Source organism: Diabrotica undecimpunctata, chromosome 2 (genome assembly GCF_040954645.1).
Source record: "Diabrotica undecimpunctata isolate CICGRU chromosome 2, icDiaUnde3, whole genome shotgun sequence".
NCBI lineage: Eukaryota > Metazoa > Arthropoda > Insecta > Coleoptera > Chrysomelidae > Diabrotica > Diabrotica undecimpunctata.
Genome location: NC_092804.1, coordinates 179510992 through 179536487, shown reverse-complemented (window position 1 = coordinate 179536487; position 25496 = coordinate 179510992). Strand labels below are relative to the sequence as shown.

At 33.7% G+C, this 25496-nt stretch overlaps 1 protein-coding gene across 1 annotated transcript in view; it reads left to right on the top strand.

Moving 5' to 3' along the window:
* LOC140433598 (uncharacterized) overlaps positions 1-25496 on the top strand; it is a 112357-nt gene that overhangs the window by 77667 nt on the left and 9194 nt on the right. Inside the window, exon 3 of the mRNA XM_072521580.1 lies at positions 17204-17374. Within this exon, the coding sequence (XP_072377681.1) occupies positions 17204-17374 (171 nt within the window). The remainder of the gene's footprint in view (positions 1-17203; positions 17375-25496) is intronic.

The following is a 25496-nucleotide window of genomic DNA, read 5'->3' as shown; positions in this document are numbered from 1 at the left end:
CCGATTATGTTGGTGTTCCTAAATCGAGATTTAAACTTGCTCTTAGACGTTTATTTATCATATCCGAGCATAACGTGTTCAGTTCTGCCTACTTTAGAAGTGAGAAAGAAATCAAGTTAGAGAAGATTAGACAACTTGAGTTGGGCTACTCCTTCATTATACATCCGTTTAGTAAGTTTCGTATGTACTATGAGTTTTGGCTGGTGTTTCTTTATGCAGCAATTGTAACCGTCAAACCTTTAGATGCAGGCATTCGTGATGCAGGAGCTGGAAGTTGCCCAATCCCAAAAAATTTTCATTGTCAAGACCAGGACAATGCATTTAAATTATACGCCTATATTTCTACCACCATAGATATTATATCTTGGACTGATATATTGATTAACTTTATTACAGGATATGAGGTTTCAAAAATGCAAATTATAGAGCTACAGCCAACAAAGATAGCGAAAAGATATTTGTTTAGATCTTTCTTTCTTATAGACGTACTTGGCGCCGTTCCGAGGTTTACTTTAAGGTGTTTTATGGATAAACCTCCATTAGTAGCGTTAGGAATACAAAACATCTTCAGCTTACTTAAAGGAATTAGATTCTTTTCATTATTGAGGATTATAACCCGAGTTCTAACACAGTTGGGAGTAAAATCAAGATCTTGGATTTATGGAACATGCTACTTTGCCATCTTTATATTCATCCTTCACTACGCAACGATGGTGATGCTTGGTTTGCCTCGAATTACCAGAGTTTATTTAGGGAATAGTAACTGCACGCTGACTGTAAAGCGAGAACAGGCCCCGCTACACCTTCAGTACACGGATTATATGTTTGAAACTTCCGCTTATTTTCTTCAAGTAGCGCTACCAAAATCGTACTACAGAGATTTGTATATTGAGGAAGTAATCTTAGCAATATTTTGTTGTATGGCTGGTAAAATAGTAATGACGGTTATGTGGGTAGCTTTAGCTGCTAGTATTTTGAACTCCCAGTCGGGTAGCACAAGATATCAAGCTCTTATTGTGCAGGTAGAAGAATTTATGAAGCAAAGAAATCTTCCTTTAGATTTAAGACAAAGAATTCTGCAAAATTTTTATTTCAAATACCAAGGCAATTATTTTCGTGAAGATATTATTACGTTCTTACTTTCTGATCGTTTAAAAATTATTAATATAGAAGATCTGAATGACGTGCTAAAAGTTCTAAGATCTGAAATAATTCTTCAGTGTAATTACATTTACCAATCAGGAGCACATGGTGAATGCATGTATTTTATAGCAAGTGGTACAGTGGCTGTATACACCCATAATAGATAGGAAATGTGCCATCTTGTGGACGGTGACTATTTTGGCGAGATTTGTTTGATGACTAGATCCAGTGTACGTTCCTTAACTGTCTCAGCTGTCGAAACCTGTCAAGTGTACAAGTTGTATCAAGACGATTTTGAAAATACTTTAGGTAAAAACAAAAAAGTAATGAAGACAATGTTCTCTCGAATGGAAAAGATGTTAAAAAAAGCTGAGTATTTAGAGAAACTTTACAGGAAAACTATATTCGAAGCGACCTACCGTTATAACACTAATTAATTAATTTATTTAATTTAATTTACAATATTTAATATTTTACTATTACAATACAGTTATATTTTATATTTTGCTGATATTTTTAACAACAGGATTTTGTCCATTGATATGAGTAAGTGAATGAATAATCAAGATAAAAATGTGAAAGAAAAAAAAGAAAACGATAAATGTATTCAAAGTGAAATTATTCTGTTTACTTGTCCTCCCGCTGCTGTCCTGTTTTTCGCACCGACCCTGTTTAAAGTGTTAATCAAAACTCCATAATTAAAAGATAATTACACTGTGCAAAGATGTCTGCCAGTGAAAATTCTAGTGATTAATTGTTATTTTGTCAGGGCCGGATTATTAATTTATTCGTTAGCAGATCTGACGGATTAAAACGTTCGAGTGAGAGGTAGAGAGAGAGAAGGGTCCATTGCACATTTCGGGTTATTCAATAATACAAAAATGTCAAAAACAATGGCCTCGGGATTTTATAGCGAAGAGGAATTTTTAAAAGTTGCACTTAGGCGATTTTTGTGGCAGAGTTATGTGATTTTGGGGGCGTTGGTGGTTTTTCACAAATTTATTAACAAAGACAACATGAGATACTATGAATGTATGGTAGAATATTACTTTGATCCAATTATTTATTTACGCTAAAAATATGTTATATAAAATATGTTATATAAATAAATATGTTAAATTTTTAGATACTGAACATACATAAATTATGTGTGTTCAATAAATGACTATGATATTAAAAGGTAAGAGAAACAAGAAAGAAAAACATCCAAAATGTACGAAACTATGGGTTAGGTATTAGAAACAGCCGAGGCGAACCTTTAATAGATTTTGCAAATGAAAACAGTTGTCCATTGTAAACACAATGTTCAAACATCATGCCCGTCGTTTATCAACGTGGACCAGCCCAAATAAAGAATACAAGAACTAAATCGACTCTATATTGATTAGAAACAGATGGAAGACATGTTTTACAAACGTAAAAACTAGACCAAGAGCTGAATGTGGATCCAATCATAAATTGTTACGGACTTTCTTCAAGACGAAGCTAAAAAGAATAATGCCACATCAAAATCAAAAGAGGCTGGAGATATCAAATCCGATAACATTTAGAGGTGCATGAAAGAAAACTAGTATGTTAAACACACAAGACAACCCAGAAGAAATGTGGAAAGGTTTTAGAAATGCCATAGAAACTTCTGTAAAAAAACCAGAACCGAAAAAAATATCACCAAGAGAAAACACTGGATGACAGACAGAACGCTGGAACTTCTCGAAGAGCGAAGAAGAATAAAATCTCTCATAAACCAAAAGAAGAGCAACAAAAACGAATGAGCAAGGTTAAATAGAGAAATTAAAAGAGCATGTAGGGATGATATAAACAACATATAAATGAAGAATGCGAAGAACTAAAGAGATATGCAAACCGGTATGAATCCCTTGAGCTATATAACAAGTCCGATATCTATCCAGGGAATTTAAACTAATCACACAAACAATCATGGATCAAAACCAACATATTATAAATGACGAGAAAGGGATTTCGGAGGTACGGAGAAAATATTGTCAAAGTTTATATACAGATGATCCCTAGAATGTAAATCACGACATGTTCGCTGCAGCGAGAGAATCAAACATTCTAAAGTCAGAGGTAGAAAAAGCAATAAAAAAGTTAAAAAATAGAAAATCTCCTGACGCAGACCAGACCACCGCAGAAGTTTTAAAAGAGACTAAAGATGTTGGAGTAAATGTTACGCATATGATCTGCAAAGAGATTTGGGAAACCGGAGAGTGACCCAACGACTGGACAACATCCACTTTCATCGCTATATTCAAAAAAGGAACTCCGCTAGATTGCAGTAACTACAGAACGGTGACCCTAATATCCCATGCAAGCAAGGTTCTACTTCATGTAATGCATTATGCGAAAGGTACTAGACGGATGGAAGGGTGGAATATCAGTAGGAGGTCAAAAAATCAATAACTTGAGATATGCTAATGACACGTCACTAATCGCGGCAAATCAAGAAGAAATAAAAGACCTAATGAGATCTCTAGAGAAAAAAAGCAAGACATATGGACTAAAGCTAAATATAAGTAAGACAAAGATCATGATAGTAGACAGAGCTCGGAATAATCTTCTACATTGGGGGTTTTGAAGTAGTAAACAGTTTCATATACCTGGGGTCCCTAATAACAAATAACGGAGGGTGTGACAGAGATACGTAGAAGGTTGACTATTGCTAGAACAGCTATGATGAAACTGGTAACAATTTGGAAAAATTCTAGCATCAAAATACACACAAAACTAAGGCTGGTAAGGGCACTCATTGTTACCATAGTCACATATGCATCCGAAACGTGGACCTTAAAGAAAGCGGACAAAAATAAACTAGACGCTTTTGAAATGTGGGTATACCGCCGCATGTTAAGAATATCCTGGATTGATCATCGCACTAACGTATCGATATTAGAACAACTTAAAGTAAAGGATAGACTGCTTAAACAGATACAACAAAGATATTTGCAGTATTTTGGAAACATTGCTAGAAGAACAGGTACGATGGAAAAACTGATAGTCGAGGGTAGTGTTGAAGGAAAGGGACCTAGGGGAAGATCTCCAAGCCGTTGGGTAGATCAAACAAAAATATTAGTTAACTAAGGGTTACATGAAGCTAAACATCTAGCCCAGGACAGGGAAGGATGAAGGATGAAAGCAAATCGTAAAAAAACTGTAAAGGCCTGATGGTATCACTACATCACAAAAGGGATAAGGACTGAGGAGGAGGAGGAATGCTGGCTTATGCCGAAGATCTGCAGATACTAATAGCACTTATCTAATAGACAGAGTTGTCAAAGCTTGTAACAAATACGGAATGCAATTTAACTGTAAAAAACCTGAAACTTACGAAATACAACATCTAAACGACTAGAAGCTTTCAAAATGCGATGCTATTGCACCATATTCAGAATTTAATAAATCCAGTTAAGTGAATATAAAATGCAAAAATCCGCACGAGTGTTCGCGGGTTAAATATCCATCAAAGCATCTACAACGATTGCAATAATCTAAAATCTCCCGTTAGATCCACGATCCCTCTATCTCTACTAATGAACACATATTTGTCAACTCAATTTTCCATTTAAGTTGATATAATTGTTCAGTTTTGGATTGCATTATGTCGTATAATGTAAATCACTTTAACTTCACTTCCCTTCCAGTGTCACATTTAGATGACATTGTGTCGCTTAATTTTAGATCGGTCCGATGGATATTTCGTATGAAATCGTTTACATAATCAGCTTAATTACTTATAATGTCGAGTGACTATACAATAGATACTTAAATTTTTGATAATGAAAGTTTATTATTGAGTAGGTCAGAATTTAAGCATCTATATTTGAGGGATTCAAACTATTTCAATATTTTTTTAAATAAATGTTTCCTAAATTTGTCCACAGTAGAGTTGTTTACAATTATTTTAAAGTGATTAAGGTGTCTTCCAATGGAGCTCTTTTCCTCTTTCAGTTTTTTGCCCGTGTCATTTACCCAATTTTAAATTCCCTGTACCCCTTCCTCATTCTTGAAACATGTGCTGCCCATCTTCATTATGGAGTTATAATATGTTTGATAATGATTTTCACGACGAATTACCTCGCTCCTTACTTTATTTCTTAAGCTTATTCCAATCAACCATATATCCAGTTTACTCTGTCTTTGTCTAAATTTTTCAGTTTGATATTTTTGTGGTAGTTAAGGTATATGCTAATATATTAAGGACTGTTAACAGACTGCCTTAAAGCTTTTTTTTTAATTAACTGGAAAATGAATATCTGATATAAATATGAGTAGTATTGTCGACAAAGTTTCTACCCCCCTTCCCTCTGTATATTTTTTTAAAAAACCTTAAAGGCAGTACCTCGTAGAGGAAATGGAGTTACTGACTTTTAGTCTAGCAACTACTTGATCTTATTGCGACATGCCCCACCCTATTCTTCTTCTTCTTAACATGCCATACACCAAAGTGCGTAGGCGACTATCTCATTACTAGAATTCTGTTCTTGGCGACGTGACACAGCTTGCCTGTATTGTGTATTCCTGTCCAATCTTTAATATTCCTTTACCAGGATAATTGATTGCGGCCGGCTCCTCTCCTACCTTCGATCTTCCCTTGTAGGATTAACTGTGGTATTTCATATTTTGCTTCTCCCAATATGTGCCCAAGGTAACCAATCTTGCGTTTTTTAATTAATTCAAAGAGTTCTCTTTCCACGGCTCTCTTAAGGACGTTATCGTTTCGAACTCTATCCACCCAAGGTATGCGCATCATTCTTCTCAATTACCACATTTCAAATGCTTCAAGTTTGTTGATAGATGTTTTTTTTTTCCACGCGTCCATGTCATAAAGCAAGATGGACCATATGTAGCACTTGACCATTCTGTAGCGTATTTCGAAATTTAGGTTTTGATTACATAGGAGCGGTCTGAATTTCACAAAAGCTTGTCTTGCCATTTGTATTCGGGTTTTTATCTCTTGTTGTGGATCCGATTGGTCATTGATTGTGGTACCAAGGTATTTAAAAGTTTTCACGCGTTTTAAGCGATCGTCACCTATGCATATTATCGGGTTTTCTGGAGGGTTTCTGCTAATGACCATATATTTCGTTTTCAAAATGTTGATTTTGAGGCCATATTTTTTCCCTATGCTATTCACCCTATCAAGTAATAACTGCTGATCTTCCAAATTATCAGTCATAATCACTGTGTCGTCTACATAGCGTAGGCTGCTAATTGGTATGCTGTTCACCTTAATGCCTAATTCCGTGTTTTTTAATGCTTCCGCAAATATATTTTCAAGATATAAATTAAAAAGCATTGGAGAGAGTATGCAGCCGTGGCGGACACCTTTCCGGATTTCTATTTCATCCGTATATTGGTCTTGATCAATCCTCACCTTTGCCATTTGGTTCCAGTATAGATTCTGAATAATTATGATCTAATGCCCCACCACAATAATGCAAATGCTGGAGACAATGGATACTATAAATTCAAGTTCTGATGAAAAAACGCGTGACAGTGAGAAGATAGAAGGTAAAATATAAAATACATATAATACATATGTATTACATATTAAGTTAGAACCAATCAGGCTGCACATCTCCGAAAGAGAAAAGTCAGCTTTGCAAGCTGCACCCACTTCAACGAGTACTCAGTCTCATTCTTATGACTTACTTAAAGACCTTGACTTTTTGCAGTCTAGTTCAGAAGGTAACGTTGAATCCGGATGGCAGTTTTAGAGCTACTAATAAGCGTTGTAATAATAAGAACATTACTACAGCTACTTCAACAGATGCCATAGCTTCAACAAGTTTTGTTGTATCCCGCAGTGAAACTTCCGTTAAAACTTATAATACAAAAAAGGGAAAACTGAGAAATACAAATGATAAAACGAAACAAAAAAGGAGAAAGAACAGGCTCATAGGCAACGAGACAAATACTATATTCGACCTGGGTTTGATGTGTGCCATAGGAAATGTAAAATATTGTTTAATGAGAATTAGCAGGAATCAATAAACAAATGTGACGAAAATGAGATCTAAAAAGAAGGCACGGTAGTATAAAAAGTGCCCTAAAAGGGCAATTTCATTAGTTTTTAAAAAGTTATGGTAAAAAGCACAAAGTGTGCAAAAAATTTTTGCTCTGCATTCTAGGTTATCATTCAAAGAACGATAAAATCATCAAAAATGTTATGACCCTGAAAGAAGACCCCTAGAATAACATACCTCTATTTGACAGAAGAAAAAAACATACAAAAAAACCCCAACTAGACAGGGAATTGATACAAACACATGTTTTTTTTTATTTTAGTTTGATGGCCTTGGCCGAGCCAATTAGCCAGACAAATTTAAAGACAAACAATTTTTACAATTAGAGGAATAAACACACAATTATCCGTACAATCTAACGTGCAATTTAAAATTTTTTTTTCTTTTTTTTTTCTGCGCTAAGACATAAATTAATTCAACATTTCGGAGGTTTACATCTTCCTTTTTATTTTTTAATTCTTTATAATTTTTTTTTATTTTATATACTTTTTTTATATATATATATTTTTTTTATTTTTTTTTCTGCTATAATACAATATTTACTTAAATATAAGGGTTAGTTTTAAGCTACAATTTATATTTACAGTTTTTGATATGTTCGTAAATCGTTTTTAATATATTGATATCTCTAGAGAAAATCAAATTGTTCAGGTAGACGGGAAGTGGATTTTTAATATAATAAGATTATCATAAAAATTGTTTGTTTACTGATTCGTGGGAACTATTATATTTTTTCTTTATCACTACAGTTGTTTTATCAGAGTGCCTTTCTCAAGTGATCTATTTTTACAATGTTTACAATTAATAGTTTTTAACGAAACAGGTTGAGGAAGGGAGAACTCTTTGTCTCAAGTTAGTCAATAGAAATTATGTCTGGTGTATACAAACTTAAATGTGGCGATTGCCCAAAAACTTACATCAGTCAAACTGGTAAGAACTTTAACAAAGTTATAGCAGTAAATAAAAAACTTTCAGTAATAGAAAAAGAGATTCTATATACGCACTTCATCTTCTAGATCATAATCATTCTTTTAATGATGAATTTCAAATTCTTCACATCCAAGATAAAGGCCTTAAGCTATCTTTATTAGAATCTATAAAAATTAAAAAATTAAAAACCACAGACATAATTCTGAATGACCAAATTGAGACAAAAAGCTCTTCCCTCCTCAACCTATTTCATTATATTTATATTTCATTAAAAACTATAAATTGTTAACACATCCAAAGAAAGTCACTCCGTCGAAACAGGTGTAGTGACATGATTTTTTAATAAATTTTGTGGAAGTTTTGAAATTAAAATTTTCAGCGTTTTATTGTTATATAAAATGAATTTTCATTACGTACCGGTCGTATCCATCACGTATATAGAGATTGTATTACAGTTCATCCAAACATAAAGTGTTCATATAAACTATACAGTGTATTTAAGGATTTAATTATTTCCTTTGCATACATGGGCCATGAGGAGTGGGAATTGTGCGAGAGTTTTAAGCTTCACAATCCTGAACATGCTAAACAGTCATTATCGGAGGAGTGTGGTAACTGTAACTTTTGGAAAGAACGCATCTAAGTCTAAGGAAGAACTTGTAAAGTATAGAGCTGATACAGAGTATAATTTTCCCTTAAGCAAAGTTTGTATTTCAGCTGACTTAGAGAAGGTGATTATGTTGCCCAGAATCTATATGTTTAAAAAAAACCTTTGTAGATCTCGGAAAAAAAAGAAAATCACATCTTATGCAAGCTTCTGGCATAAATGCATATCAGGAAGTAAAAAGGAAGACTTGATAAGAACATTTTACGAATATATTGTTGAACATGCGTGATGTATAACATATTATAATCATTTGGCTTGACAACTGTGCATGCCAAAACAAAAATTAGTTACTATTCTCATACTCAAATACATTATCAATTCTAATATAATAGCAGCACAGAAAACTACCTTTAGATATTTTGAACCAGTTTATTCCTTTATGTTAGCTAACCGTTTTTACCATTAGGTGGAACGGACTTTGCATAGAATGAAACAGGTGTACGACTTCGCTGATTTTGTGTCTTGCATTCAGTATGCTAATTTTGAAAAGGTTGAAATCAAAAAAATGAAGTTGGAGGATTTCTTTGTTTGGCTTGACAATTCATTAATATACAAAATAAACCATACAATACCGCGAACTTACTTGAATGACATGATTTAAGTGGCTGATAAGCGAAGTATCCTTAATTTATTTTATAAACCAAGTTTTGTTTTCAGTGAAACAAAAATATTTATTTTTTTTTAATTTGTCTGGCTTTAAAGAGTCTCTCAACATTTAAAAAAAAAGACGAATTACAGAATAAAGGAAGTTAACGATTTTTGCACAATTTTGGTTACATTACGTCAGGTGACAAGTAAAACTCACTAAGTACCATCTTGAAAGAACAGAGATATTGGGGTTTTAAAGCATATTCTAATGTAAAAAATCTATTTTTGAATCAATGTTAGAACAGAAGGTTATTATGATTGGTATTTTTGGTATTATTTGTCCAATGTTTAGTTTTTATAGTGCTTTCGCATTTCAATATATTGCAGTCAAGTACAGGCCTATATCGTAGGCGTTATCTGAATAATTTTGACCAGGTTTTGATTGGAATTATTGAATTAAACCGTTTTGACACGGTTCGTAGGGCAGCGCGATTAAAATAGCTAGCTAAAATGATAACGTAGAAATCGTTCATTATTGAAATTTAGAGTCATCAATATAAGCCGCTGGCTAATTAACTTATCTGACGTATCTAATTAAGCATATTTTGAAAAATTGCCCGTTGTCGTTCCACTAATTGAGTTATGGCGTCCAAATTTTGAATTATTACTCTAATTATATAAGTTTTGCTCTAGTTGTTAACCAAAGCAAAATTTCCAGTTTAATAATTACACTATTTATCACACATTCCATCAAAAATTGAATCAGTTGATAAATATATTTTTAATTACAGGAAAATACATTACTTGGCTAAATCACTAAGCTAGAAAAGCGCTATTATAAGCAAACATTGAAAATTAATGTCTTGATTGGAAAATTTAGCCACTTTCACAGACTAATATTACAATTACGATAAAAAACACTTCAGAATTGTATTTTGAAGACGAGAGATTATTATTGAAACGAGAGAATTGCCAAACTGAAAATCAAGATGTATGGCAGAGAAATTATAATACTAGCAACATACGGTCCAACGGAAGACAGTCCAGCCAATGAGAAAGAACGATTTATTGAACAACTTCAGGAACAAATGGATAAGAGAAAACCTAAACAAGAAATAATAATAGTGGGGGATCTAAATGGAAGAGTCGGAAGAAAAGACAATGACAGAACAGTTGGTCCATTTGGAGAAGACACAATTAACGACAACGGAGAAAGATAGGTAGAACTATGTGAAGTAAATGATTTGAAAATTATGAACGGATTCTACAAACACAAAAATATACATAAGTACACATGGACTCAAGAGACAAGAAAACTAAGATCCATTATTGACTACATTATCATGAACCACAAAAGCTCCATCAAAGTGAAAGACACCAGAGTGAAAAGAGGGGCAGAGTGTGGAACAGATCACAAACTTGTGGTGGCATGGATGGAATTCCCCTATATCTGGACAAAACAAAAACATACATCGATTGTTACAACGGGAACGACAATAAACGAAAAGAGGCTCAAATTACATCTATTGCAGGAAGAATCAATAAAAGATTTATACAAAAGAAGACTAGACCAAAAACTAGAAGAATTTAGATATAACACATTAGATGAAATGCATGAACACATAAAAACCTGCCTGATTTCAGCGGCCTTAGAAGCTCTTGGAGAAGACGATCAAAGGAACACCCATCAGAATATCAAATTAAGGGAAGACACATTGAAATGCATAAAAGAAAAGAAAAAACTACACATAAAATACCTAAACACCAAAAAAACAGGAAGACTTAGACCTATATAGAGCGAAAAACAGAGAGGTAAAGAAAAGAGTAACAAATGAAAAGAACGAACGATGGGAACAAGCATGCACAGAGATAGAACGACATATCGGAGGAACGAGAAATTCAGAATCATGGCGAATATTAAAAGCACTTCAACGAAATAAGACAGAGAAAACCCAGATCGGCAAAATTAGTGAAAACGAGTGGCAAGAATACTACATAGAACTACTTACAGAAAACCGTCCCCAATTTCAGGAAGAGAATATAGAACATGCAGGAAATGGGGCATACGACCAGATAGAAATAAGCCTGGCAGAAGTTAAGAGAGCAATCAAGACATTGAAGAACAAAAAAGCCAAAGGACTCGGAGGAATACCAAACGAACTAATTAAAAACGGAACGGAAAAGTTATTCCGCATGCTACATAGAATGTTCGAAAGAGGACTAAATGGAGAAGAAATACCTGCGGAATGGACACAAGCATACATCATATCCATACATAAGAAAGGAAACAGGAAAAAATGTGAAAACTATAGAGGAATTAGTATAATATCGTCGGTAGGTAGACTTTACTGGAAAATTATTAAGGAATAACTAGAAACTGAAATAATAGGAAAAATTGGAGAAGACCAAGCAGGGTTCACAGTAGGAAAATCATGCCTAGATCATACGTACACATTAGAACAACTGATAGAGAAGAAAATGGCAAAAGGTAGACCGGTCCATCTGCCCTTTGTTGATCTAAAGAAAGCATATGACTCAATACCTAGAGTCAAATTATGGGAAGCAATGAATGATCTCGGAATCCGACAAACACTAATAAAAGCAGTTAAAGCACTATACAAAGAAAACAAAGTAGCTATTAAATGTGGAAATAAAGCCTACAATCCATTTAAGACGACAAAAGGACTTCTACAAGGCTGTGCTACGTCTCCTACTCTGTTTAAAATATTCTTGGAAAAGACACTCAAACCATGGAGGAGAAAAAGCGAAGGATTGGGTATACCAGTAAGAGACGAATACCTATACACCTTAAGTTTTGCCGACGATCAAGTAGTCATCGCACAAGATGAAGAAGATCTCAGCTTTATGCTCAGAAAACTAGAAGAAGAATATAAAAACAACGGAATGGAAATAAGAGAAAACCGAATACCTAACAACAGAAAACAAGGATATGAGAAACCTAGAGATAGACGAGGGAAGACAAATAAATGGAACAGATAAATTTAAGTATTTAGGAACCATAATATCGAACCAGGGAACAACAGAAGAAGATATAAACAACAGACTGAGACAAACAAGAAACTGTATAAGACAACTAAACTCAGTGTTGTGGGATAAGAACATTACGATAAAGACAAAAAAGAGAATATATAATACCCCGACAAGAAGTATCCTGACATATGGGTCCAAAAACTGGACAATAAACAAGAGAAATAGAGGTAGAATAAGAGCAGTAGAAATGGAGTTCCTGAGGAGAAGCTGTAGACTTACAAAAAGAGATAGAATTGAAAACGCAGAGATTAAGCGGAGAATGGGAGTGCAATCAGACATAATCGACTATATAGAGGAGAAGAGACTATCCTGGTACGGCCACGTCAGAAGAGGGGACAGAGGACGCTGGATAAACAAAATCACAGAATGGAGCCCGATTGGAAGAAGAAAGAGAGGAAGACACCGAAGGTCATTCAGAGATGAAATCGACGAGGCTATGGAGAAAAGAACCCTGCGAGATGGAGACTGGAATGACAGGGAAAATTGGAGAAAACGGTTGAGTGAAGGAAGACAGTGAAAACTGTGGAAATCCTTAGTAGTAGTAGAATTGTATTTTATTGTTGACCTTAAACGTTTATATTAATTGTTGAACAATCTTATTCTTGATGAAATTTTGGTAGCGTTATAAATTGTTGCATTCAAGTTATTTTATAAATGGAGTTCTTTGATCTATCCTGTGTACTGTTGGGTTTGATTTCGGACAGAATATTGTGTTGTTTGTTTTAAATGTTGTTATATTTATTTCCTTTCCTTTTTAATTTTTCTCATAATCCTTTTACATAAATGGTATCGCTGTTATCTTTTATAAAATCCCTTTGCAACAACTCGCCGGATGACAACAAAGGCGTAGCCCGCTATGCTCAAATACAGATGGAGAACTCTTTAAGACTTTTCTTTTCAATTGAATGGATGTTAGCTGAGCGCCAGGCAATGTTATATGAAACAAGGAAAATAAAATTACATCTCACTAATAAATTGTATATTAGTAGTAATTAAACGAAAAATAAATTTATAATAATAATAGTCTCCCGTTTTATACCGCTGTCGCGGCATTGGGAGTATAGCAGGGTAGTCTGCTATATCTAGGGCCTACGGTATACAAGGAAGGTAACATGGACAGTGCTATGCTTCAACCGTCTATTATTACCCCTGGTTTTACCCAAGGTACTCATTTTATTCAGGCTGAGTCGACCTGGGGCCTATAGACATTTTTAAAATGTCTAGATGTTAATACTAATATATATATAAAATAAACCGAACAAATGTAATACTACATAACAAACACTAGGATAACCTAGAGAGTAACTCGCTGCGCAAAAGTAGGGCTTCTTGTCCACAAAATTAGTCGCACGCTGTAGAACATAAAATAATAAAAACCGAATAACCTGAAACGCACTAGGTACTACTTACAATAACTAAAACTAAAATTGGTATAGAGCTTATGAAGAAAAACAATTAACCAAATGGTTACAATAAATCTAGCGGAGGTATCCAGCGATGTGTTTCTAAGTCCATAAAGTAGAGTAAATCAATGGCGAAGAAGGTAACCATAAAGAATAACGTAATAAAAATAATAAAATGAAAAGTTTATTTATTTTTTCGTAAGTTTTTTTTACTGAAATGCATTTTGGTTGAACCAAAAGAGTTAAGATCTAACATATAAGGATGTCATGACTCCTATTTTGATGTTTATGTTTTGCTTTTAATGATAGTATAACTATATGTTGCTGTGGGTTGATTTGATGCGGTGTGGTTTTGTGTGGTTTGCGATTCGTTCGAAAAAGATGTGGTTTTCTTTTTTTCTTGGTGAATTTAATTGATAATTCTTTACTCTCTATCAAAAATCAGGCCAAATAGAGAAACACATCATTTACATGTCTTTACCATACTGTGGATTTTTGGTCATTTTCGTATACAATGTTTTATTTAAATTCTTTTATACAATAATTTGCTAATAAGGAAAATAATGAAAAGCCCATGACTAATCCAAAACATTAATTATATTAGAGTTTACAATCAAGATTCCAAGACCATATTCAGATTTTGGAATAACTAATGTTATAGTAAATTATATCTTATTATAAACTCTTATTTTAACCGTGAAATATATTTTTTCTTTGCACAGAATAGCTTTGTTCTCTCTTTATATTCAACTAGCTGACCCGGCGAACTTTGTTCCGCCTTAATGGCAATAAATAAGCAGATTGTGTTTTTTTTATTGGAAAAAAAAAACAAAAAAAAATTAAATAACTACATTAATCATTCATTATTATTTCTGTATTTTAGTACATAGGTTGCTCTTCACTTAAGTACCTTGTGATACACGACATTTTTTGTTTTATTATCAGGCGCAAAAACAAACAACGCAGATGTTCTTCCGACCCGTGAACATGCCACGTATAATTGACCATGGGAAAAACATGAATGTTCTAGATTTAAACCACAAACTTTTAAGGATTGGCCTTGTGATTTGTTGATGGTCATAGCAAATGCAAGACGTATCGGAAATTAAAGTCTTTTAAATTCAAACGGCATATCGGTTGGGATCATCGAGATCCTCGGAATGAGAACTAGTTCCTCACCTTTGAATTTTCGTATCATTATCGTAGCGTAAATTACATTGTTCATCAATTTACTAACCACCAAACGCGTACCGTTGCACAGTTTTGGTTGGTTTATGTTTCGAAGCATGATTACTACGGAGCCAACCTTTAGGCGTAAATTGTGCGGTGGTAAGCCAGGCATGTCCAAAGAGTTTAAAAATTCAATTGGATAGTTGGTGGCTTCATCTTCATTTGTGATGCAGTCAATAGATTTGAATGAATGCATTGTTCCAATGATCTTATTTTGAATTATGTAGTTCAGGTCATCTACATCTTTATTCTTAGCCGCTAAAATTGCTCGCTCACTCAACCATTCATTATTTTTGTAGTTAGAAATAATATTTGGAAATACATTGTTGATAAGTTCGTCTTTTGATGAGACAAAATTACAGAAATTATTTGGAAATGATATTAATCCGCTCGATTCATCGACAGGTACTTGACCATTACCGATAGTCAGCAATTGCTCCGAGAAATCTTCAGCAGATGTATCATTAAGCTATGTAACTCTCATGTTTGTTGTCAGCTGCAGTTTCTTCACATAGCGCCATAGATTTGACGATTTGAGGCAAGCGTTTATTTCATCGGCAGCCGTAGATCTTGGAATTACTGGCAGTATTTGGCGGAAATCGCCAGACAGTAAAATCATTGCTCCTCCAAAACATCTCGAGTCATTGCGTAAATATTTTAATGTTCGGTTAAGTGCTTCTAATGCACGTTTATGCGCCATTGTGCATTCGTTTAGATGATGATTTTCGATGCCGCTAAAACTTTGGCCATTGCTGAGTGTTTTGAAATATTACACATTGGTTCTTCAATAGTTTGAAGATTTAACGGTAATTTGAATGCTGAATGAGCCGTACGGCACCCTTCTAACAATGTGGCTGCTATTCCAGAAGAAGCAACTGCAACCGCTATGTTGGATCTCGCCCGAACAGTTGCTAAAACTAATGACATAAGTAATGTCTTGCCAAGTCCACCAGGGGCATCTAGGAAATATAAACCACCATTTTCATCAGCGATTGCCTTCATTAAAGTATCATAAACTTCCTTTTGTTGGTAATTCAACAGGGGTACATTCCTTTCAACTACTAAATCTAATTCCTGGTGATCATATTCACGTTCCCGTTCCAATTCTCGATTAAATGCGTCATTCATTTCACGATTTGGCGCTGGCATTCCTAACCTGATTAATAAATTACCGCACATGAGGTAACACATATCTTCGATCAAGAGTAAAGCACGATTATGTATCTCCTCATTCATCTCAATATCGTGATTTCTGGAACTGACACGACTTTGATGTAAAATATCTTCTGACATACTATCCTTGTATTTGTGCCACAGGTTACATGGGTTTGATGGAAAACATATCGAAATTATGATAGCGAATAATGTGCGTATCTGACTTGGAGATGCAGAGATAATGGCTTCAGCGATTGTCGTATCCCAATGGGTATCGTTTTCTAATAAGTTCAATTCTTCACATGCAGCACGATATGTTGGGAATATTACACCATTAACAATTCGTAGTGTCTCAAATGAAGTTGGCCCACGCACATTTACCAGCAACAACCACAAATAGAAACATTCATCATTCTTTGGATGAACTGTATACATACGACCAAGAGCATCAGTAGAACGCACATCTGGATACCCAGGAACCGCATCACCTTGCCTCCGTCTTTGAAAATTCTTGGATGAAGCATTCCAAGTATAATAACGTGGCATCTCCGAGTAAAGCAAAGTTCGTGCAAACTGATCGCTTTGGCAGATTGCAAAAAAACTGGTCAATGTAGTTGCTTGAGGTGTTTCAGCACGTTGTGTAGCATTCAAAGCCGTGAAATATACTCGTTGACCATTCTCCAGATGCACCGCCAAATGTATAACAGTAGGATGACGTTCGTGAATAGCTTTGTTCTCTCTTTATATTCAATTTTTGACTGTATAACTAAGTTTTTTAAAGATAGTCTGGAATGAATGTTTCATTACAATAATTCTAGCAGCAGTTTGATACAAAAAGTCTCATCATTCAGTGAAAAAATTGGCAGCATCTATTAAAAACTAAAAACTTCAGTGGTAACTTTGTTGTTAGAATCATTCCTTCTAATACACATTTAAGATTCACCACATCCTACAAATAAAATGCTAGTTATTGATAATAAACTATTTTGTAGATGACGTTTTCATTTTTAAAATGTGACACATCCGGCAACCCTGATAGTTGTGAGTATATGTTAAAGGACCAAAGAATAGAGAATATATGCAAATATCTCCCAATGAAAGATCAGAGCTGGAGTGACTTTCTGAATTGCTTTGACAAACCTTTTTTATGTCCAATGAAACCGGTAAGTTTTAATTTTTACTAATATATTTGTTTAAATAGTCATTCGTTGTCAAATTATACGAAATACCACTAGGAATTTTAATAAATAGAAAAATATATTAATAGACAAACTACAACAACCACACAACCAAACTTGGATCAAATATGGAATCACCCAGTATATCTTACTAATAATAAGAAATGTATGACAACTTGTTTTGCAGATAAGAGATAAAGGTTTTTGTTGGAAATACAATTCATAATTGATAAAATTTGATCAAGTACACATTGAAAATTTTTATTATTTGTGTCAAGTTGTAAAACTGAGACGTCAGAGTAAAGTTAAGTTTGTGTTCAAAAAAGGTAATATGCCCTATGCAGGTTTGTCGGATGTTCAGAGGGGAAAAATGGTTGCTCTTGTTGATCAGGGAATGTCACAAAGGCAAATTTCAGCTACACTACACGTCTCGCAGAGCGTTGTTTCAAAAACATATGCAAGATTTTTAGAATTGGGTACACTCAAGAACAGGCCTAGTAATTAGTGATCGGCAAGACCGGTTTTTAGGTCAAATAGCTAGAAGAAATCCAACCTCTTCTCATCCTTAGCTCCAAAGGCAACTTTTGCAGACTACAGGTATTGACATTTCCGTTGAAACAGTCAGAAAGAGACTTCGTTCCCAAAATTTATTTAGCAGGAGGCAGTTGAGAGTTCCCGAGTTATCCAGATAGAACAAAATTGATCCGCTGAATTGGTGTCTGGAACACCAGAACTGGACAAATGAAGATTGACAAAATGTCCTTTTTTCAGATGAAACCAGAATTGACCTGAGATCAAATAACCGTCGAATTCGGGTTTTAAGAGGTCGAGGCAGACAAGCTAGACTGCAAACTGCCAGATCCGTTCCAAAATAAAAAAGAAGGAACTGTAATGTTTTGGGGAGGTATTATGATGAAAAAAAACACCTTTGCGTCTCTTACGGCAGAGTTTAACGGGTTGCCGGTTTGGTACTAGTCGATTTGGTACTAGAACCCATAGTTAGGCTGTGGCGAGGTGCAGTGGGAAATGTTTTCATTTTCATGCACGATAAGCCCCTCCACATACCAGCGGAGTTGCCACAGATTTTCTGGAAACTGAAGATGTCACTGTTCTGAGCTGGCCTACCTGCTCACCTGATATTAATTCCATTGAGCATGTGTGAAACCTCATTAAAAGAAGGATTAGAGCTCGAAGGGATAATCCAGGTAATGCGGATCGGCTCATTCAAGCCGCTCTAGAAGAATGGGCAAACTTACCTCAAGAAAAAGTTGACGATTTGATTAGAAGCATTCACCGTCGGATTAAAGCTTGTATTAAAGCTAGAGGTGGCAACACTGACTATTAAAATAAACAACAAGACTGAATCTTTCTTTAGTCAACCATTGCAATGTTTTCATTTGTTCGTGTTTTTTTGCGTTTTTGTTAATTTCAAACATTTGTAACATTTTTTGATTGTTTTTTTTTTTGATAGTAATTAAACTGGTTTAGTATAAAATGTAGTTTATTTTCCATTAAAAAAAAATTAGTAATACTTTACAAAATCGGAAATACTGGGTGATTCCAAATAAGTTTGGTTATGTGTATAATAAATATAGGATAAAAAATTGAAATTTAAGGTAGTAAAATGTTTAATAATAATTAATTTATTGCAAAACCAAAGCTGAGGAACCAGATCTATTTAGGATGTAGCATTTTCGGTTCAACCCGTATATCATAAAACACCAAAAAGTATTCTTAATCTGTTTGCATTTTTTAGATTGATAATGTAAACATTTTGGGGTCTGTTTATAATGCACAAATTGCTCTTTCTTTTGTTCTTGTTTCCGCCTAGATATTTGTGCTGGAAATAAATATGAATCACCACTTAGGTTGGTGAGAAAATTTATGCTGACAAGAGAATGATGGACTGACCGCGAAAGCAGTCGATTTCATTGTTAAAGTCATGAAAAATTTTGTCATCGAGAATTTGCTAGTGTAGCGGTCAAAGAGAACAAATTTGGGTCTGAACGGTAAAACATCGTAAATAGTTTTAAAAAACCGGAAAATTTTACCTTAATTCGATGAGCTTTGGTTAAAAAGAAGTTGATTTAAGCCCAAAATGCAATGTGATAGTCTTTGTAAAGTGATATAATCATCGGTTTGTTGCTGTATTCCGTGTCAAGAGATTTTGAAAACAGCGTTTCTGAGGACGAAGTGGGCCTACATGGTTTTGAGTGAAAAATATGCAGCCGAGTTTTTGAAAAATTATATAGTTATCATCCAGGATAACCTGAGGCCCAGTTTAGGTGTTTGTTAGCTTCCATTTTGTGTCTCCCATGGGTCGGATCCAGATCGTTTAAAGTTTGTGTTTGAGAGTGTTTTTGTACTCAAATCTAAAGAAACAAACTTTTTTTAATAATTTCAAAAAAAATAATTAGCCAGTGAAGAGATTTGTTGTGTTAAATCTTCCTTAATAAATATTGTACTAAGATTTGCTCTTACTTCAGTTTAAAGATTTAAAAATAAATATAAGTTTTATGGATCGGTTAATTGTCATATTTTAGTTTTCTTTTAAATAAAATTGTTTTCTTTGTTTGTCAAGGTTTGTTGATAAATTTAGATATTTTTATTTGTGATAACTGTTTATATGAAATAAAAATAAATATGTAATTTTTCTCTTTAAGCCAGAAGTTTAAAATTATTTCTTTAAAACAGAATAATTACCCTTGAAATTTTTTAGGGGGAATAACATTTCTTTCTAACCAGCAAGAGAATTTTTTTAAACGGCGTCCATTTTAAATAGTTTAGGAATCTTCTTATGTATTGTTCCGAGGACATCTCTGTAAGTATTTTCTTATTTCTTTTACGTAACTGGTCCTCTAAGTACTTCTCAAATAAAGGAATCCCTATCTACGACTCAGTCCTCCAAACAAAACACGCGTAGCCGTTCGTAAATGTTTTAATTTATTTATTTACCCTATCTCCAAGCCCGGTAATTGTTAAGCACCCCTTTTCAATTCCCTAATAAGCAAATATAAATTGTTACAAGGACAGAAAGGTTAACAGTTGATCACCTATTCTGTATTAGAAACATTGGTTCTGGACTGTTTACTAGCCACGCGCTTTCGGAAAATTTTTTCGGAGATTATGAAAATATACATTATTTTGAACTATTTCCAAAAATAATTGCGGAATTTTTATTTGTTTAAATAAAAAACGACGGCCATATTAAGACATGAATGCGACGTTTCCAAATCTATAAAAATATTTAGTATCACAAGTATTTCCTATACTTAACATTTTATGTTTATTTTTTTAAGCGAATACTTATTCTATTCATTCCATTCTCAATAAATCACTGTGATCCAGAACTGTCAATTTTGAAATACGTTTATGTCATGTCCTCTGTAGTATAGAAGTCAGTATCCAAGCCTGTCAAACGGGAGACCGGGGTTCGATTCCCAGTCGGGGAGGACTTTTTTATTAATATTATTACATGGTAAATTAAACATATATATGTAAGTAGAAAAAATGAATATTGCATTTTAATTTGTACTGTATTATTATATTAATAACAAAATAAACAATGAATTTTACTGCAGAGTATGTGTAAAAAATTTCAACTCCTTTCATACATATATGAAAATAAAAATATACATTTTCATCATAATATTGACTCAATTCTTCATTTACTATACTATTACAGGTCAAAAGTTGTTTATTAATTGTTAGTAAGTTGTTATTAATTCTGTTTCTCTTTCTGATTGTTATGATTGTGTAGATTGACTCCCAAATAAATTTGTAACGGCGAATGCGTGTATAGAAGTGTAACTTCCACCGGCAGTCCCACTGGACTGCCACACCCGTTTTTTATTATGTGTTATACATACATACAATTTATTACTCTGCTCATCGACATATATGTATACTATTTTTTTGGAATATAATGATAATTAAAATGAAGTAATCAAACGTAAATACAAGATAAGAGATAAGAATTAAAATGCAAATGATGAATAAATTCTATATTATATTCAACAGATTTTAAAAATGACGAAAATCATTAAAAACAAAATTATTATAAAAATAACTAAAAAAATAAGTTTTCTTAAATTTTAAAGAACTAAAATGTGTGGTGATATCACAGTGACGTCAATGAAAGCAAAGTGGAAGTTAGTGGTGAAATACAGAAAAGGGAGTTGAAAATTAAGTATTTAAGTTAATGAGAAAAAAAGTATAATGTGTATTAGTGGAAGACAACAACAAGACGTTGTATTGGAAAATGGAAAAAAGTCAAATACTGTGGTGACATGTATAACTATTTGGGTATTATCAATAAATCTTCACTTGTACACTGCTGGTCATAGATATCTTTTTAGATCTTGTGTCTCTTACATCCAATTCTTATGGCAACGCTTTAGACCGTCAGGCTTACGTATTGGTGGACTACCCCTGCTTGGATGGGCATCATCTCTTACTCTCCATACCAGTATCTGCTTTGCCCATCTGTTATTTGCCATTAGAACCACGTGACCTGCCGAATTCCACTTCTCAGTGTTGCTATTCTCTATACAGCATCAGCCACTCCCGATTTTCCTCGTAGCTGGCGGTTTGGTATCTTGTCTTGCAGTAAAACGCCCAACATAGCATGCTACACGGATTTTTTTTACTATTCTCCTTGTCATGGTCAATGTTTCAGCTCCGTAAGTCAATTCTGGCAAAACATACTGATTAAAGGTTGTTGCTTTAGTCGGTCAGTTTTGCACTTTTACAACCTTGCTTGGACATAACCATCACAAAAGAAGAAACTTTCTGAAAATACAGATCAGAAACAACCAAGGAAGATAAGCAGTCACTATGTTCAATGCTTTTCTTTGGGATTATTCTATATTAAATAGCATACAGAAATAACAGTACAATAAATACAGATTAAAGGTCAAATGCAAAATATATAACACAAAATACATCACACAATTTGTAGCAAAGTCTGGTTGTAAAAACGTATTAAATAAAACTTAAGGTAAGATAAATAGCTTTTTGAAAAAGAGAAGAATAATTTCTTGTTTTTAAACCTGAGAAAACAGTTCAATATGTCTAGAGCTAAGAACATTATCTTGCAAATATGCCAGCAAAGTAATTTACTAACATCCCGAAAGTATAGGCACCATAAGCGAAGAACAGGGACAATTTAAGCATTTTTTCTATAATTTTTATTTATTTCTAACAAGATGTTTACCAAAATGTTCAAAACACGTGAATTTTGTCAACACGATACACTTGTGCTACTAATCTATATAAAATAATACGAATAAAGTATTCAGAATTTTAAAGAATCTCGACCATTAGCACCTTTTAAATGGTCACCGAAAGACACTTTAAATAAAATGCAACGAAAACTATCGCACAAAAGCCCTTCGTATTCTCTCTCCCACTCAATTCTCGCCCACTCAGACTGCGCCGACAACTTCCGGAAGCAGTTAACAAGGACAATGAAAGAAATTATGACACAATTAAAGTAGGCCTTTAATTAATTTGAATAATTAGTTGAGCAATTAGAGTTACGTGAACGAGAATTTTCATTCTTCGTCCGCAATTTTTTGTTCTTGGGCCGGCTCGCAGCGCGATCCCAGCTGGCCCGTCGTAAATACGAGACGGAGCTCTTAGACATTTTATGCCGACATACTTTATAGGTTATAAAAATTTTTTATTGTGGGCCCGTGCGTATACGCGCGTATTTCTGGCATATCTTGGTAAATATTCAAAAGGTGTGCAGAGAGGAGAATAGAGTAGCAAGTGTGCTTACTTGAAGTGCTCTTAACTATTCGGTTTGATACAAAAGGTACAAAAATCTGAATAAAATTAGTGCATGTATCATAACTAAAGTAAAAACAAGAGCATTTACAGAGAATTAAATAAATAAATAATTCTAAATATTGGAAAATATCATGTTAAATTAGTAATCACTTTTAAACAAAATGTTATCGATATACAACATTTACATCAAAGTTGTTTAAAAACTATAAAAAAAGTTATAACTTATTTTGACAACTGTATTTAAAAGATCTATTATATATATTTTCTCTAAAATGCTATTTTGATTTCCTTAAGATATACACATGGATTACATTAAATTCATTTTATCTCTGGAAAATATTATTTGCAAGATATACAGTGTGGCGCACCGAAAACGAAACAGAGGCATTTACTGGCAGATGATTCCTTTTTTGAAAAAACGCTCGGACCCGTCGATTTTTTTTTTCGAGGGGGACACAAAATTGGCATAAAATCACTTTAACATTTGCAGCCCCTTAAGCGGGGGTGGCATCATCCCTAAAATCTTAAATAAAAAGGGGGGTCGAATGATCCATTATTTGAAATTTCTTTCAACTCCCTTTATAATGATGTAAAATTCATGTATTCAATTCAGTAGTTTTGGAGATTTATTGATTTAAAATTTAAAGTAGACTTTAATAGGTACATCAAATTAGTTTGTACTTCTTTCAGAAGAAATTTTAGTAAAAGCATTCTCTTGATAAGTAAATGCTTTTATTTTCTACGCCCATGGTTTATTATTAATAAAAATAGCAATTGAAGTGTCCTTTGTGACAAAAAAAGTTGTTTCTTGAAGAAAGATAAGTAGAGAATGCCACGTACTTATTTTAAATAGGAAATAGTACATTAGTTTGCGATTGATTTGACCAATCTTTGTTGTTAAAATATTATTTATTGCTTTATACATAAATTAACCATGGTATATTCCACGGCAGAAAGGGTTGAAATTATTAAAATATTTTTCGGAAATAATCAGTGCGCTAATAGAACAGCACAAATTTGTAATGAGTGACTTCATTCTTTATTTTTTAACAACTTTGCTGCTATGTATTGATCTCCTCTTACGATGATGTATTTAAACTTTAAATCAATAAATCTCCAAAACTACTGAATTGAAGTACATGTATTTTACATCATTGTAAAGGGAGTTGAAAGACCTTTTAAATGATGGATCATTCGACCCCTTTCCATTTAAGATTTTAGGGATGGTGTCACCCCCGCTTAGGGGGCTGCAAATGTTATTGTGATTTTATGCCAATTTTGTTCCCCCTCGATAACAAAATCGACGGGTCCAAGCATTTTTTTTAAAAAGGAATCATCTGCCAGTAAATGCATCTGTTTCGTTTTCGGTGCGCCACCCTGTATGATTGCATTTACTTATTTAAAGGCGTAGAAAGCACATGGCTTAATTTACTACCTCAGGATGCTGTTATCAAATCACTTGTCACAGAATACAGCTTAGCACAAAACGATTATTAAATCATATTACAAAGATTTTTCAAAATCAACTTTTTCTCGCCAAAACTCATGGAATTTAGCAAAACTGTCGGTTTCAAAACTTTAACCGAAAACGATGTTTCTCCGTTTAGACCTTAAATTGTTCTCTCTTCCTAGACCGCCACACACCCCATCAAACCCGTACTTCCTCGTACTAGTTTTTACTCGCAGCCAATCGGATCTCTTCTCTGCAATGCCTTGGATTCGAAATTCGACTTTAAAGAGCTGGGTGTTTTTTGTGGGAAGTCATTTTTATTTACAATGCAATTAAGGCGGGGTCATTCGATAACTACGCAATTAATATGATTTGGCAAGTACACTTATGTAAACAACTTCGGGTCGCTGTGACGTATTATCCAGAGGCGTATCAAATAATTTTTTTTATATATTTCAATATGGGTTATTTAAAGGAAAAATAGCATGCTACACCATTAAGTTTTGCCCTAGCCCTTTCATCTTTTATAGTTCTACAATTTTAAATTTATATTTTTTGTATTCGTTGTCCATGTGATTTTTTCTTCCTCATAAATTCCCCTTACATTTTATGTTTTTACTAATATATATTCGTTTGTTATTTTGTTTTTATTAATAAATAATCTGTACATTTTGTCCATCTTGTTTACCTCGTACTTCGCCAAGGTGCCTCCATGATTTTAACCCATTTTAGTTGTGTTGTTAGTTTTTTGGTTTACTGTTTTTCTCTTTTACTAACTGTTATTGGGTATTCTTCCATGTCCATATTTCTCCATCTATGATTAGTTTCTGTAATCCTATATACATGTCTTGCCGAAATAAAAAT